At 35.0% G+C, this 15,129-nt stretch overlaps 1 protein-coding gene and 1 long non-coding RNA gene across 3 annotated transcripts in view; one reads left to right on the top strand and one right to left on the bottom strand.

Annotated features, from left to right (window-relative positions):
• The window catches only part of LOC116086833, an 11,527-nt gene extending 3,651 nt beyond the window's left edge, over positions 1 to 7,876 (bottom strand). Inside the window, exon 1 of the long non-coding RNA XR_004117157.1 lies at positions 7,762 to 7,876. This is a non-coding gene — a long non-coding RNA (uncharacterized LOC116086833). The remainder of the gene's footprint in view (positions 1 to 7,761) is intronic.
• The window catches only part of Rock1 (Rho associated coiled-coil containing protein kinase 1), a 112,284-nt gene that overhangs the window by 29,266 nt on the left and 67,889 nt on the right, over positions 1 to 15,129 (top strand). For both annotated transcript variants that reach the window (XM_031364945.1, XM_031364947.1), the window contains exons 2-7: positions 597 to 678; positions 5,541 to 5,641; positions 6,131 to 6,268; positions 10,215 to 10,390; positions 12,001 to 12,085; positions 14,553 to 14,697. In XM_031364945.1, coding sequence (XP_031220805.1) covers positions 597 to 678; positions 5,541 to 5,641; positions 6,131 to 6,268; positions 10,215 to 10,390; positions 12,001 to 12,085; positions 14,553 to 14,697 — 727 coding nt within the window. The remainder of the gene's footprint in view (positions 1 to 596; positions 679 to 5,540; positions 5,642 to 6,130; positions 6,269 to 10,214; positions 10,391 to 12,000; positions 12,086 to 14,552; positions 14,698 to 15,129) is intronic.

Below are 15,129 nucleotides of genomic sequence, written 5' to 3'. Positions count from 1 at the left end.
AACTGGGAAAGGAGAAATTCGCATGTAAATAAAGAAAATATCTAAAATAAAAATAAAATAAAAAAAAATGTCTCGTTTTGAAAACCAAAAAGTTTCTATTTGTCTTTTGCTGTTTGTTGTTCTAGAAAGTGCATTAAGAGAGTAAGCCCTGTGAACACCTAGTATGTTTTTATAATTAAATATGTATACAGCTTGCATATGTGATTATGTATGATTTAGTTTAAATTTTATGCTTCGTCAAATATTATTTAGCTATTATACTGTAAAACACAGTCACAAATGTAGGTTTTTGCTGAACACCTGTGAAATGAAGATAGATTTAGAAGTAAGGGTAAGTGGAATGTAAAATTTCATATCCTTGTAAAGTGAGTTTGTGAATCATAATCACATGGAGTCAGCCTAGTAATTTTCCTGCTCCATGGGAAGATTTAGAAAGTTAAAAAAAAAATGTGTATATGAAATAAAAAACATAGACCTTTGCTCTTCCCTATTTATGTAACCTTGTAAATGAGCACAAGATAAATTGAAGAAAAGACATTAAATATTCAAACCAGAAAATATTCTAATGTGCTAACACTAGCTGTTTGTTTCTTTAGGATGGATTGGATGCCCTGGTTTATGATTTGGATTTTCCTGCCTTAAGAAAAAACAAAAATATTGACAACTTTCTAAGCAGATGTAAGTACTTTCTCTCGAGTTTAATGTTGCTGTACATATAACTGTATCAGATATTCAAGCCTCTTTCCCCTTCTGTTGCATTCACTAGTCTATCAGTGAATTCTGTGTAATATCGGTGCAGAGACTAGCACTAGTTGCTGTACTAACAAGGCACCTTGTGAATGAAAGTTTAGAAGCTAGTCTAGATGCCTATTAAGAATGCATACAAAGTAATTTGGGGAAGGGGGATGAAAAGTATATAGCTAAAATAGAAATATGTATTTTTAAATACATGTATGTTCATATTCAAGGTTTAATACTATATTTGATCCTTTTGTTTATAAAAGAATTAGTTACTACATTTGGAAACCTATAAGTAAAAATTGATTACTTATGACAACCCATCATAAAATAAAAAGGTTTTCTCCGTGGCAGCTGTTTGATATATGCTTATTATAGATGTTTGCTTCTAAAAGTTTATTTTAGAACTTGAAGTTATTTAGAAATGTAACTTAAGTTAAAATAGTTTGGAATTTAAAAAATTAGCAGTAAGAAGTTGATTATAAAATTCTTCCCAACCTGTTTATTTCTGTTCCAAAGCCTTAATCTAGTCATATAAAATAGTTGTAGTTTTTTGTTGTTGTAATTTCTTTTATTTCTACACAGTAGAGTTTGAATTACCTATTTTGTACTTTTGTCGGATTTTTCTTCAAAACCACTTTTAATTTTGTCTTAGCGTTTGGTACCAAATTCTGATGTGGGAATCATTTTTTCCTCAGTAATGAAAATTTAACCCAGTGCTTTGCATATGCAAGTAGTCTACCATTGAGCTACATACCCATCTCTTTGAATTGGGAAATTTTAAGTATAAAATTCTTGCTAATGTCTTGTGACCTACTGAAAGAATTGGACAGTTCTCTTAGTTTGTTTGTTTATCCCTGTACTAGATAACATAGTGAGATAACCAAAGGTTACTGCTTATTTGGTAGTAGACAAAGGGCAGGGGTGATCATTAGTCTAGAGGTACAGGGTAGAGTATAATTTTGATATAGCATGACAGATATTGGGAAAATAACCTTCTTAATCTACTATTCTTTTCTATTTGGTTTCCTTTGTCTCGAACCACAACCTAAGATGACCTTGAACTCACAACAGTGCCCCTGCCTCTCTTGAAAGCTAGCATTCTATGTGTGAGCCACAAAGTCCAACTTAATTTTACTACTTTATTGCTTTTGTAATATTAAGTATGCCCATGTATTACATTTTATAAATAGAAACATTAGCTAGGAGAGAAATAAGTGAAGTTAAATGAAAGTAAAAATGTAAAGTGACTTAAAATTAAGTTTCAATTTGTATAGCTTTTTTGGAATATTAATCTAGAGAAAAATGCAAGAAAAGTAAGTAATATTAATAAAATAAAATTTTAACAAATACATACTAATAAGTAAAAATCACAAATGAGGGGTTCCTACCAGTAGTACAAAAATTAGTGTACTTTGTATACTGATATTAGTATATTAATAAAGGAAATGTATATATTATTAGGTGTAGAAAAACAATGAAATAAAACTTATTCATAAATGTGAAAGAAACTTATCTCAATAAAGGAAAACCTATAACTTAGATTTAGTTCTTTTGTATGTGTGTATCCAGTTTCCTAGTTTTATTTGTTGAACGGCAACAAATAAATTTGCAAAGAAACAAAGAAATTGGTAAATTTCTCTCCTGGTGTATGTTTTGACATGTGTTAAAGTAACTTTTATTTGCCTAATGTAATTGTCATCTCTAAGGCTTACTGCCTCAGTCTGCTAACCTGGTCCTAATCTTAGAAGCTTCTAGCCTCTGGACAGTGTTACCTAGACCTGGAAAGTTTCAGCCCTTTTAAGACTTTACTGATGAATAAGCTCACCTTTTTTTGTTTCTGAACAATGACTGGCTGGTTCAACTCAGCTATTCTGGCTCAAATTCCTCTCTAAATTGACTGATTCAATCTGGCTTCTCTCTGGCCCTCTGAATTGCTCTGCTTGGCCTCATACTAACTTCAGCAGTATGTTCTACTGGCTCCTTCTCATTCTCTCTCTGCAGCCTGTCTCTATAACTGTCCTAGTAAAACTGTCTCGTCTTTCTCTACAGTGTTTCCTCGTGTAGCTTCCCTTTCTTCTCCATTCTCATGTAACTTGGGCATATACAATTCTGTCAAATCTTTCTCTGATTCATCACTTTGCCACTCAATTAGACATCACTTTGAAACATGCTTCCTTCTACAAATAATTTTACCTTCATTGTTTGGGATTAAAGGGTCTGTCTGTGTTCTAGCCAGAGTAGCAGTATTGCTGGATTAAAATCCCTCTACAAGTGTGTGTCAGAATTCAGGTCGCTGTGGTTGAGTCTGTGTGGATTTATTTTGGGGTCCTCTATTCCATGGTCTCTGTAGTTTGACAGTCTCTTATATGCACTTAGCTATTGGCCAGCAGCCAGGACAAGCCAAACATCAAGGAACCAGAAGGATCTATTTGATTTCTAAAGTTTTGTCTGCTGGCTTCCTCAAGACTTTGAATACTTTTTCAGTGTCACTGGTCATTCTAACATTATTTCTTTTTTTTGTTGTTTTTGTTTTTGTTTTTCGAGACAGGGTTTCTCTGTGTAGCCCTGGCTGTCCTGGAACTCACTCTGTAGACCAGGCTGGCCTCGAACTCAGAAATCCGCCTCCCAAGTCCTGGGATCAAAGGCGTGCGCCACCACCGCCCGGCCAACATTATTCTAACATTATTTCTTACTTAGAATATTAAAATACTCTTAAAATTCTCTCACTGCAGTTTTGTCCTTATTGAATTTATCTTTAACATTCTTCTGAGTAGCTGAAAGTGTAGGTTTGATTATACTTATTTACTTTAGTTTCTTTTTACAGCTTTCAATCTATGATTGTGATTTTTATATTATGCCATGATTTTTATATATTGATAGCTGCTTAAACCTGTAATCGGGGGGGAGAGGCTTCTTTTACTAAGTCATAGTTTAGCTCACTGTGTAGCTTAAGTGACCTTGAACTCCATAAAGATCTGCCTGCTCTGCCTCTGGAGTGTTATTAAAAGCATATGTCACTCTGCCTAGCAAATGATAATTTTCTAACAAGTGACTTAGAGACAAAGTTCAGGCTCCTTAGCCAGATTGGGGCCCCCCAGCCTCTTCTGCCACTTCACCACAAGCGTACTAATCGAGCGACAGAGCCCTTGTATACACGGTTCTGCTGTTCCATCACTTAAATGGTCTGTCTTTATGATCTCATGTTACTAACTACTACTTTTCATTTCAAATGTGTTCCAGGTGTTTTCCTAAAAGTTTTCTGTGCATGGCAGACTTTAATTGGTGTCTTCATAGTACTTCACAAACCATGCTCATCCGTTTTATTTTAAATTGTTTTGAATTAGAATCCCCCTCCCCCAACTCCCCAGAAAAGGTTTGACTCTGTAGCCCTGGATGTTCTGGAATTCTCAACAGTAATAGCATTACCATTTTTTTTCCATATTTCTAGTGATTACTTTAGGACCTGATGCAAAGTAGGCAAAAATACTTATGTAATAAGTTAAGTTGAATATTGACTGTAACTTTATATGTAGTAGGTCTTGCTGTACTGTGACCTGGGATTAAATATACTTATCCTTGTACAGAAATTTATTAACATTGCATGTGCCTGTTGGTTATAATCTACAAAAATATTTTAATTTGAACATTTTAACAGAAAAGCAAGAATATTATAGCTACTTTTATTAGGAACTAGAATTTCAATAGTCTTATGTGTGTAGACAACATTGAAATGGGAAACTTTTCTATGCAATCTCATTCCAGTGTTGACCCATAGGGATTTAAAAAAAATGGCCCTATTTTAATCTATGACCAAATTAGGAGATAACTGTTCAGGGGGAGATTGGTAAATTATTGTGATCTGTAGTATGGCAGGCTATATAAATAATTGCATTGATTCCCCATTGCATGTTTTAAATTAAAGATTGCAGGTTAGAAATTTAATTTTTATTCCTCATGTGCCTTTGATAAATTGAACTTGGTTTTGGGGGGGGGGATTTATTTATTTATTTATTTATTTTTAGGATAGGGTTTTTTTGTGTGGCCCTGGCTGTCCTGGAACTCACTCTAGGCCAGGCTGGTCCTGGCTGTCCTGGCTGTCCTGGAACTCACTCTAGGCCAGACTCAGAGATCTGCTTCTGCCTCCCAAGTACTGGGATTAAAGGTGTATACCACCACACCCAGCCAGAATTTAGATTTTTTTAAAGGATCATCATAAATGATTCACATAAACAGAAAATTTTATTTTGTTGATATAAAACACTATGTTTCCTTAATAAAATGCTATATAAAAATACCAGAAGTAAATTATTATCATTATTATTACTATTACAGCATTTATATTTAGCTTGGGGGTGTAGTTTAGTTGGTAAAATATACTTGCCTAGCATAAACAGAGCCCTAGGTTTCACCCCCACTATCTCGTAAATGCATTAGATACTTTCTTAAAAAGATAAAAAATAAAAGTACAGCTTTTTTTGTGTTTAAAACTTTATGTCATTAGATTTTTATAAAAATTTTTGGTATGATAATAAAATCATTACAGAATTTGAAACAATTCTTAGCATATAAGTATTTATATTATAACTTCAAATTTTACATATATCAATTATTTCAAGTGATAGAGTACTGGGGCTTAAACCAAGGACCAGAAGAAGCAAGTATTTCACCATTGACTACATCCCAGCCCTAATTTGTAATGAAGTGTTTTTTTTTAATTGTGTTTTTGAGTAATTTGGTTGCAAAATAAGTAGTGTTCATTATAATAATACCTTAGTGACTTAATTATATTTTTCATACAGATAAAGACACAATAAATAAAATTAGAGATTTACGGATGAAAGCTGAAGATTATGAAGTAGTAAAGGTAATCGGCAGAGGTGCATTTGGAGAAGTTCAATTGGTAGGTTACCTTACTCAGATTTTTTTTTAAACACTGCCTCATTTAACATTATTTGGGAAAATAATTCTTTTTCATAGAACTGTTTCTTTAAATGGCTCTGGCATTTTTGCCTAAGGCAAAAACCTTGGATTAGATATCAAAGTAGTAGGAAAGTGTTTTCCCAAGCTTTTTAATAAACATCTCATGTCTCACAGAAAAAAAAAAAAAATCTTTGCTCCTAATTCTGTGTAGAATGGTATGGAATAAAGTTTTATGAATAGGGCAACATACATAATGGGACAGACTGGGAAATACAGGAACCAGAAAGTTGGTTGATTTATTTTTTTAACTGTGTTCTGGTAATTAAAGTCTTTACATTACCTAATGGTGATAAGCAGAAGAGAAGAAACAGAAATAGCTAAGTTATTAAATATTAAAGTCATGTAGTAAGTTGTTGAGTGAAGCTTTGAGCTTTGCATGCTAACTAATGGTTGGTTTTCAATGTTAAAGGTAAGGCATAAATCCACCAGGAAGGTTTATGCTATGAAGCTTCTCAGCAAATTTGAAATGATTAAGAGATCTGATTCTGCTTTTTTCTGGGAAGAAAGGGACATCATGGCGTTTGCCAATAGTCCTTGGGTTGTTCAGGTATGGTTTTCATTCTGTTTTCTTAATGCTGTACTAGTTTGTAAAAATGTATCTGAGAAATTCATTTTTTAGAACAGCAATAACTTATTAGTGGTTATAAAGTTGTCATTATTTTTAAAGTCATAAAATGTATCTTGTTGAATTATGTTTAGAAAATTCAGAACAAAATAATTACTTTGTAGAATTTAATCTGCTTTTAGGGAAGTATTCTATGTTTACTTTAATAATCATATTTCTTGGTGTGTGTAAACATGAGGTCCTCTTACTTTTTTAACTGCCTAGTTATGCAGATGTGTCTTTTACTGAAATAAAACAAAGGGGGAATCAGAAGATTGAGTTTCACTAAGTCAACAAATATCCTGTGTCGGTCTTAAGTTTTTAGTACCAAGGAACATACATATACCTAAGGTCAAAGTGGTATAGCACAGTCATGCCATATTAATGCACAAGGCAGAGGCACGAGGGTCTGGAGTTCCAGGCAAGACCCTATTTCCAAAGGAAATGATGTAAGTCATAGTAGTTTTGACTGCCATTGACCAAATTATTTAAAATTCATGGGCTATAATTTCCTTGCTTATAAATATGAAATAGTCTTTAAGATTTTTTTGTTGTTGTTTGTTTGTTTTTAAATTTCAGACAGGATCTTATGCTAGGCCCCTTGCTATGTAGCTAGGAGAAGCTTTGAACTCTGATCCTCCTACCTCTACTTCCTAAGTGCTGAGATAATAGTACGTGCTACTTCTGGCTAGTTGGTTATCTTAATTGTGAAATAAAGTCCCTGCTAAATTATTTTGAGTTTTCTACCTATGCTTTAGCTAGGGCACCTCTTTTTATGTTTATTTTTGAAGTCTTTTTAAACTAAGCTAGACCATTTCAAATTCCTAAGATATGTTTTATTGTTTACTTACAGTATATATTGAAGACTAAATAAGCATTGGAAAAATGGATTTGGAAAATGTCTATTTATATATAACAACATTTTAAAAAGTTTTTTGTGCATTTGTGTGCCTGCGTGTGTATATGTGTACCACATGCTTGCAGGAACCATGGAGACCAGAAGACAGTATTGGCTCTCCTAGAACTAGAGTTACAGATGATTGTGAGCTACCTGCCATGTGTATGTTGGAAACTTAACCGAGGGTTGGTTGCTCTGCAAGGAGCAACAAGTGCTTATAACCACTGAATCATCTCTTTAGCTTCCCACATTTAAACTTGAATTCTCCATTTTTTTATTACCTGTGTGTATCAGGGTTCCTCAGCTTTAGTATTTGTATGCCAGATAATGCTTTTATCCCGTCTCTCCTTCCCTTCCTCTTCCCCTTCCTCTTCCTCTTTCTCAGTAAAGTTTCTCTCTGTGTAGGTCAGGCCAGACTCAAACTGGGTCATTAAAGGCCTGTGCCACCATATTTGACCTTAGATAATTCTTTATTATGAAGCACTATTGTACTGCTTACTTTTCTGTTTCTGAGATAAAACACATAAAAGCAACTCACAGCAGAAAGGTTTAATTGGGTTTATGGTTCCGGAGGGATGAGTCCATCACATCATGGTGGGAAGGCATGGCAGCAGGTGAGAACGGTGGCTCCAGGAGAAGGAGAGAGCTCATGTCACGACCTGCAAACACAAAGCAGAGTTGAGCAAACTAGCCGTCCAGTGACATGCTTCTCAGAAGCACGTATCCTAAGCTATAGCAAATGGCCATCAACTGAGGAGCAAACCATTCAGAATACATGAACTATGGGGGCACTTTCATTCAAGCCACTACAGCTGTCCTATGTTTTACTCTTATTAATAGTGTGTTTATGATATTTGAGAACATTCTTATTTTCTATCTAGAATATACCAGTAGCAACTCTTTCCCCATTTGCATTTAAACATTGTTGAATATCCCTTGAATTGTAGGGGACAAGAGAGCAGGGAGGCAGTATTGCCTTTGGTTGATAACTTCTGAAAATTGTGTGTTCAGTATTATATCTGTCAAAGATTAAAATATTTATGTCATAATTGTTCAATTTGTAATTTTGATATCTTAGGATTTTGTTCTACTTATTACACTGTATATAAATAGGGTAAACTACCACCAGAATAACAATGCTTTTTTAATTATGATGCTTAAGTGAAAAATTATACATTTATTCTGGGATAGTCATTTCTTATCCTTACTCCTAAATTTAGTTTAGTTTTGTTTTTTTTAATTTAGTGATATATGTGGGCATGTGTATGTATATTTGTTGAAGCAGAACGAGAACTGTAAGTGCCTTTTGTCTACCTCTTTTGAAGCAGGACCTTTCACTGGTGTGAAGTCCACCAGTTAATTGAGACTGGCTGGCCAGCAAGTCCTAACTGTCCTCTCTCCATCTTTCCAGTGCTGAGACTGCAAGTGGATGCCAGCGCACCCTGCATTTTCACATGGGTTCTAGGTTTCAAACTCAGGTTCTTGTATTTGTAAAGGCAAGGGAATGCTTTACCAGCTGAGCTGTGTTGTCCCTGTGTAGTTTTTAAACTAGTATAAATGGGACTACCGACTGCTCAGTGGGGAAAAGCGTTTGTTCTTGTGAACATGAAGACCTAAGTTCAAATCCCCAGCACCCATGTCAGCAGTTGAGAGCACTACTGGCTACTCTTCCCAGGACCCAGAGTTAGCTCCAAGCGTCCACATGGCAGCTCACAGCCATCTGTAACTCTGCTTCCAAGGGATCTGTTGTCTTTTTCTGGCCTCTCTAGACAAGAGGCATGCACTTTGTGCACAGGCTAATTTCAGACAAAATCTATATGCATAAAATAAAAATTAAGAGGGGAAAAGGTTTGAATAAAGCTGCATGTGCTTTTAATCCCAGCACTAGGGGGACCGAACCACACAGACCTTAAGAACTTGTTGGCCAATGAAACAGCAAGCTTCCAGTTCAGTGGGAAACCTCATCTCAGTGCCATAAGGCAGAGTGATAGAGGAAGATACCCAGTGCTCTGACTTCAGCATTAGTGTATTTAATGTGTATCTACCACCACACACATAGCACATAAACAAACAAACGAAATAAGTGAAATAATTTAAAATAAACATATAACTAAAATGACTAAACACTGTTGAGAAAATGAAACATGAAGGCTTTAAGAAGTCTATGTACACCTGGTGTTGTTTTTCTCTGAGGTTTGCTTTTAGTTTTGTCCTAAACTTGTGTTTACTTAAAATTTGTTTGATTTTATTTTTTTAAACTTCAGGCCTGAACACATAATAGATTAATGCTTCATATTCTCGACCGTTTCTTGCTAATGATTTGGTCTTCCTTCTAACAGTCCAGAAAGATAGTTGTTAGGCATTCCAAGTTAGAGGTTAATGGTTGATTATTTTGTTTACTAGAAACTTGGAAAACTTGTGCCGGCTACCAGGCATCCAGATGCCAGTTGAGTAGTAGATTTGTAAGTAAAAAACAGTTTAGTTCCTTATACTCTTGTAGAAGAGATTATAGTCCATCAGAAACATGGAGGAGAGGCTAAACAGATTTCCAGAGCTAGGCAGCTAGTGCACTACAGTGGAGCCAAAGCCCAGTTTATCAGACCTCAGAGCTCTGATGTTCATTGTAAAAGTCAACACTAAACTTCTCGTGTGCATCTTAAAAACCAGAAGCACAGTATTTCTTTGCCTAAGAAATTTGTTTGTTCCTTATTGAAACTATTAGAAATAAAAACCTCTCAGTATACAAAAGGTTAGATGTAGGATAGAGAGCTGTGAAGAGGAAATGATTTCAGTTGCCTCTTGGATATTCAGTTTATAGCTCTTTGGTGTGTATAGGGTCCTTGTGACATTTATTCTTTCCCTGAGAATTAGCCTGCACTTACAACTATTCTACAATTAAACCATTTTCTTCCATCTTACATTAGTATCTTTGGCAGGTTTTATATGAAAACAAAACGTTGCAAAAATCATTCTTTTTTTTTTAATTTGTAGCTTTTTTATGCATTTCAAGATGACCGGTATCTCTACATGGTGATGGAGTACATGCCTGGTGGAGACCTTGTAAACCTGATGAGCAACTATGACGTGCCTGAAAAATGGGCAAGATTCTATACTGCAGAAGTAGTTCTTGCATTGGATGCAATCCATTCCATGGGTTTTATTCATAGGTAAAGCTAGCAATTCTTTCAGTTTCTTATTTTTTTGAAAGGAGTAGTTGAAAGAAAATGTAAACATCACTTAATTGATATTTCCTACTTCCAATCTACCTAATGTCCTCTCCTGTAACACAGATGGCATTTTGGAATTGTAGTGCATTTAGTTTAATCTTGTTATAAATAATATTCTTAAATAATTTTAGTCTAATTTTATAGCTTCTGTATTGTACATTAAAAAATAAAATTGTGGGCTGGAGAGATGGTTCAGAGGTTTAAGAGCACAGACTGCTCTTCCAGAGGTCCTGAGTTCAATTCCCAGCAACCACGTGGTGGCTCACAACCATCTGTAATGAGATCCAATTCCCTCTTCTGGTGTGTCTGAAGACAGCTACAGTATGTTCACATACATTAAATAAATAAATCTTTAAAAAAATAGTAAAGTGATTTCTAAAAGTTGCGTGATAAACATTTTGTTGCCATATTATACATAATAGGTTTGTTCTGTTTCACACCTGTATATAATGTATTTTGATCATACTTGCCACACATCACCCTTCATGTCCCCTCCTACTTCTCTTCCTGTACTCAGTCAGCCTCTCATACTTTAATATCTTTTTATACCCCTATGACTTTTCCGGTATCCATACTATGGTCTGTCATGGTCTTCCTATATAGAGTCTCTTAAAAATGAAAAAAATTAAAGACAAATAACTAATTAAATTTAATATTACACTTAGAAAATTTTTGTATCTTTAAAAAATTGCTTTAGTAGGTTCTCTACAGAATTGTTTGTGTCTAAATTTCTGATCTATTCTAGGATGTCCTAAGTTGCATGAAAATATTATTTCATATTTTGGGGATTTAAATCATGAACTACTTCTCATGTATAATAAACTATAAGCAAACACCACTTTAACTGAGGTTGTTTATCGGAGTGTGGTTGAGGGGTTATTTTCAGGAACCATAAGCATTTACAGCGGCAACACTACTGAAGAACGTCTTTCATGCCCCAGCAAACATTAACTCCCAGTACCTCCTGAGAGGGCTGAGGCTGGGACTTGTTTCAAATATCATTTATTAAAGTAATGAATAATTAAAAATATATTCATTGTAATTTAATTTATTCTGAAAACACCCCTTGAGTCTTATGTGCAGCTACTGTGCTGCATATCAGGGATCCCAAATGAAAGTGAATTAGATTCTGTTCTTACAATGTTTTGTCTGACATTTATGTCTAGATATGTATTTTTTTGCTTAATCTCTCAAATTACTCATTTTTTTTTTACTATCAAACTGTAGCTCAGGCCTTTAACCCTGACAGGCAGAGGCAGGTGGATCTCTAAGTTAGAGACTAGTCTGGGCTACAGTTTCAGGACAGCCTGGGCTATACAGAGAAACCTTGTCTCAAAAGACAATTAAACCAACTGCCTTTAAAAAAAAAACAAAACCAGAAACAAACAAAAGATAATATGTAAAGGAATGTTTTGATGTACTTGAGTCTCTAGGTGTGGATAAGGAGCACGTGTAGATAGGTTAAGAGCACTTGATCTGAAGTAACTGCTTTATAGCTTTTATCAATGTCTAATCTGTTTTATTTTGTTGTTTGTTTTTCTTTCCCTCAGAGATGTAAAGCCTGATAACATGCTTCTGGATAAGTCTGGACATTTGAAGTTAGCAGATTTTGGTACTTGTATGAAGATGAATAAGGTTAACTTTTAAATTCTGATTTTGCTTTCTAATTGAAGAGAGTATTTCTCTAGAAAGTGCTATTAAGAAATCACTAACTATAGGGGCTAGAAGGGTGGCTCGATGGTCAAGGCTAGAAGAGTGGCTCGGTTGTCAAGGGCTAGAAGGGTGGCTCGGTGGTTAAGGGCAGTGGCTACTCTTCCAGAGGTTCTAAGTTCAGTCTCCAGTAACCACATGCTCACAACCATCTGGCAGTGTATATGGCAGATAGAGCACTCTCATAGGCATAAAAATAAATAAATCTTTTAAAAAAAAATTTACTAACCAGCTGGGTGGTAGTGGTGCTCACCTTTAATCTCAGCCCTTGGTTGTCAAGAGACTGGTGGATCTCTGAGCTCAAGGCCAGCCTTGTTTACAGAGTTCCAGGACAGCCAGTGCTACACAGAAATGTGTCTCAAAAAAACAAAACAAACGGGGGCTAGAGAGATGGCTCAGTGGTTAGGAGCACTGACTCCTGAGTTTAGAGGTCCAGAGTTCAAACCCCAGCAACCACATGGTGGCTCACAACCATCCATCACGAGATCTGATGCCCTCTTCTGGAGTGTCTTAAGACAGCTACAGTGTACTTAACATATAATAATAAATAAATCTTTAAAAAAAAAAAGAATAATTCTGGATTTGCTCAGAATCGATGTGCTCATACGTGTTCTTAACACCATAGTTCCAGTGTTGTGTGTGTAACTCGTCAGTAGTTTACCCATTCTCTTTAGGGTAAATGTAGATTGCCAGATTGACTAACACTTTCTGGGGTTTTTTGTTTTTGTTTTGTTTTGTTTTGTTTTTTGTTGTTGTTTTTTGGTTTTTTTTTTGTTTTTGTTTTAGTATAGAATAGAGTTTATTCAGGTCATTGGGAGGGGAGTTGAGGGTATCCGAGACAGAGAGGGAAGAGAGTAGGAGGCCAGTCACGCCATGTGGAGAGAGGCAGGAAGAGGGCGAGAGGGTAAGAGAGGGACTAACACTTTCCTAACAGCTCGTTATACGCTGGTAACGAGAAATGAAATCACTCTAACTGTCACTAAGTGTTCAAACGAAGGCTTCCATACAAGTTAGATTTATGAACACTTAGTTGTCTTCTCTTAATATATATAAAAATTTGTCACTCAATTTACAAGTGAGCTGTAAGAGAAACTTACATTCACTGTTTGTATAATTTATATATACAGCTGAAAGGGAAAGGCTGTCTTTTTTCTTTGGTTGTAAAGGCTTATGTATTATATATTTCACAACAGAATAGCTAGAAATGTGTAGTTATCATTTTGAAAGATATATTAAAAGGAAAATTACATGCAAACTAGTGTGTCAGCATTTATTTTTAATTCAATTACATTAATAAAGTAGGTAAAATAAATAAGTTTGAAAGAGGACATTAAAATATGGATCTGATAGTTACTTCGAGTTAACACTATCAAGTCCTTTGCCTTATGTACTGCTCCATTTCATATCTATACAGTTAGGTTTTGTGTATTTTGTGTTTCTAGCATAGTTAAATCAGTCACATTTTGATTAGAAAATAATAAAATATTTATATGCACTAAAATGATTTGTTATGTAATCTCAATCTGTTTGCCTTGATTTTTTTTTAAAAAAGATTTATTTTATGTGTATGAGTACACTGTAGCTTGTACAGATGACTGTGAGCTATCATGTATGTGGTTGCTGGGATCTGAACTCAGGACCTTCAGAAGAGCAGTCAGTGCTCTTACCCGGTGAGCCATCTCGACAGCCCTTGCCTTGATTTTTGTCTCTGGAATTACTATGCAGTTAGAATAGGAAATGATGGCATCTAGTGAGTACTATAAAACAAAAACATGGATTTGTGCACTCACTGATATCTACATAATTAGGTTGTATATGCAGTGTATATGTATGATTTACATTTAGGTTTTTTCAAGTTTGCACTTTAAAAATATTTTCATTAGCACACAAAGGTGAGTTTACTGTGCTGTTTCCTTGTGCTATCCTTTGTATTCACCTGCAACACCCTATGCTTCCTGTGAGGGGGTGTGTGTGTGTACGTGTACATACATACCTACATGTCTCTATGTCTATATATATATATGTACATATATATATACATATATATATATGCGCACACATGAGCTTAAACCTAGGTTCCACGTGTTAGAGAAGGAATGCATTTGTCTTTGTAAGACTTACTTACTTTGCTTCACATAACTTCTAGATCACTCATTTCCCTGAAGATGCCATGATTTCATCTTTTTATATAGCTGGATAAATTCCATTGTTTATTATTGCATTGTTTCTACTCATCTAACGATGGATTTTTAGACTGTCTCTGTTTCTTAGCAATTATGAATAATGTGTTAAATTTTGATAAGGTGTTTATAACACAGTTGTTCTTTGGGTTATATTAAGAAAAAACCATTGAGAATTATTAACTCCTAATCCAGGCTTGCTGCTCCTTTAGGAAGGTATGGTACGATGTGACACCGCAGTGGGAACACCTGATTATATTTCACCTGAAGTATTAAAATCCCAAGGTGGAGATGGCTATTACGGACGAGAGTGTGACTGGTGGTCAGTTGGGGTATTTTTATATGAAATGCTTGTGGGTAAGTAAAGGATGGTTTTGTTTTAGTTTCTCGTGTGTGTGTGTGTGTGTGTGTGTGTGTGTGTGTGTGTGTGTGTGCACGCTTTAATATTATGTACATGGGTATTTTATCTGATGTTTGTCTGTGTACCATATGCATGCCTAGTGTCTGCACAATCCAGAAGAAAGTGGGGAACAGAGCTGGGTCCTGTGTAACAGCAAGTGTTCTTAAGGCATCTCTCTAACTCCTGTTTTTGTTTTGGTTAAATATCTAATATTTTTCCTCCCAAACCCATTAAATTTGTAGGAGATAAACAAGATCCCTACCTGCTTTGTCTGTTTTAAAAGCTGTTTACAGGCTAATTTTGTGATATGTTCATTTTTCTATATTAAGTATGTACTTTTAGTTTAACAAGTTATTTATTTATTTATTTATTTATTTTTTTTTTTTTAA

This window comes from Mastomys coucha, unplaced genomic scaffold (assembly GCF_008632895.1).
Source record: "Mastomys coucha isolate ucsf_1 unplaced genomic scaffold, UCSF_Mcou_1 pScaffold13, whole genome shotgun sequence".
Classification (NCBI taxonomy): domain Eukaryota; kingdom Metazoa; phylum Chordata; class Mammalia; order Rodentia; family Muridae; genus Mastomys; species Mastomys coucha.
The sequence above is the reverse complement of the archived record's forward strand: the minus strand, read 5'-3'. Positions and strand labels throughout refer to the sequence as shown.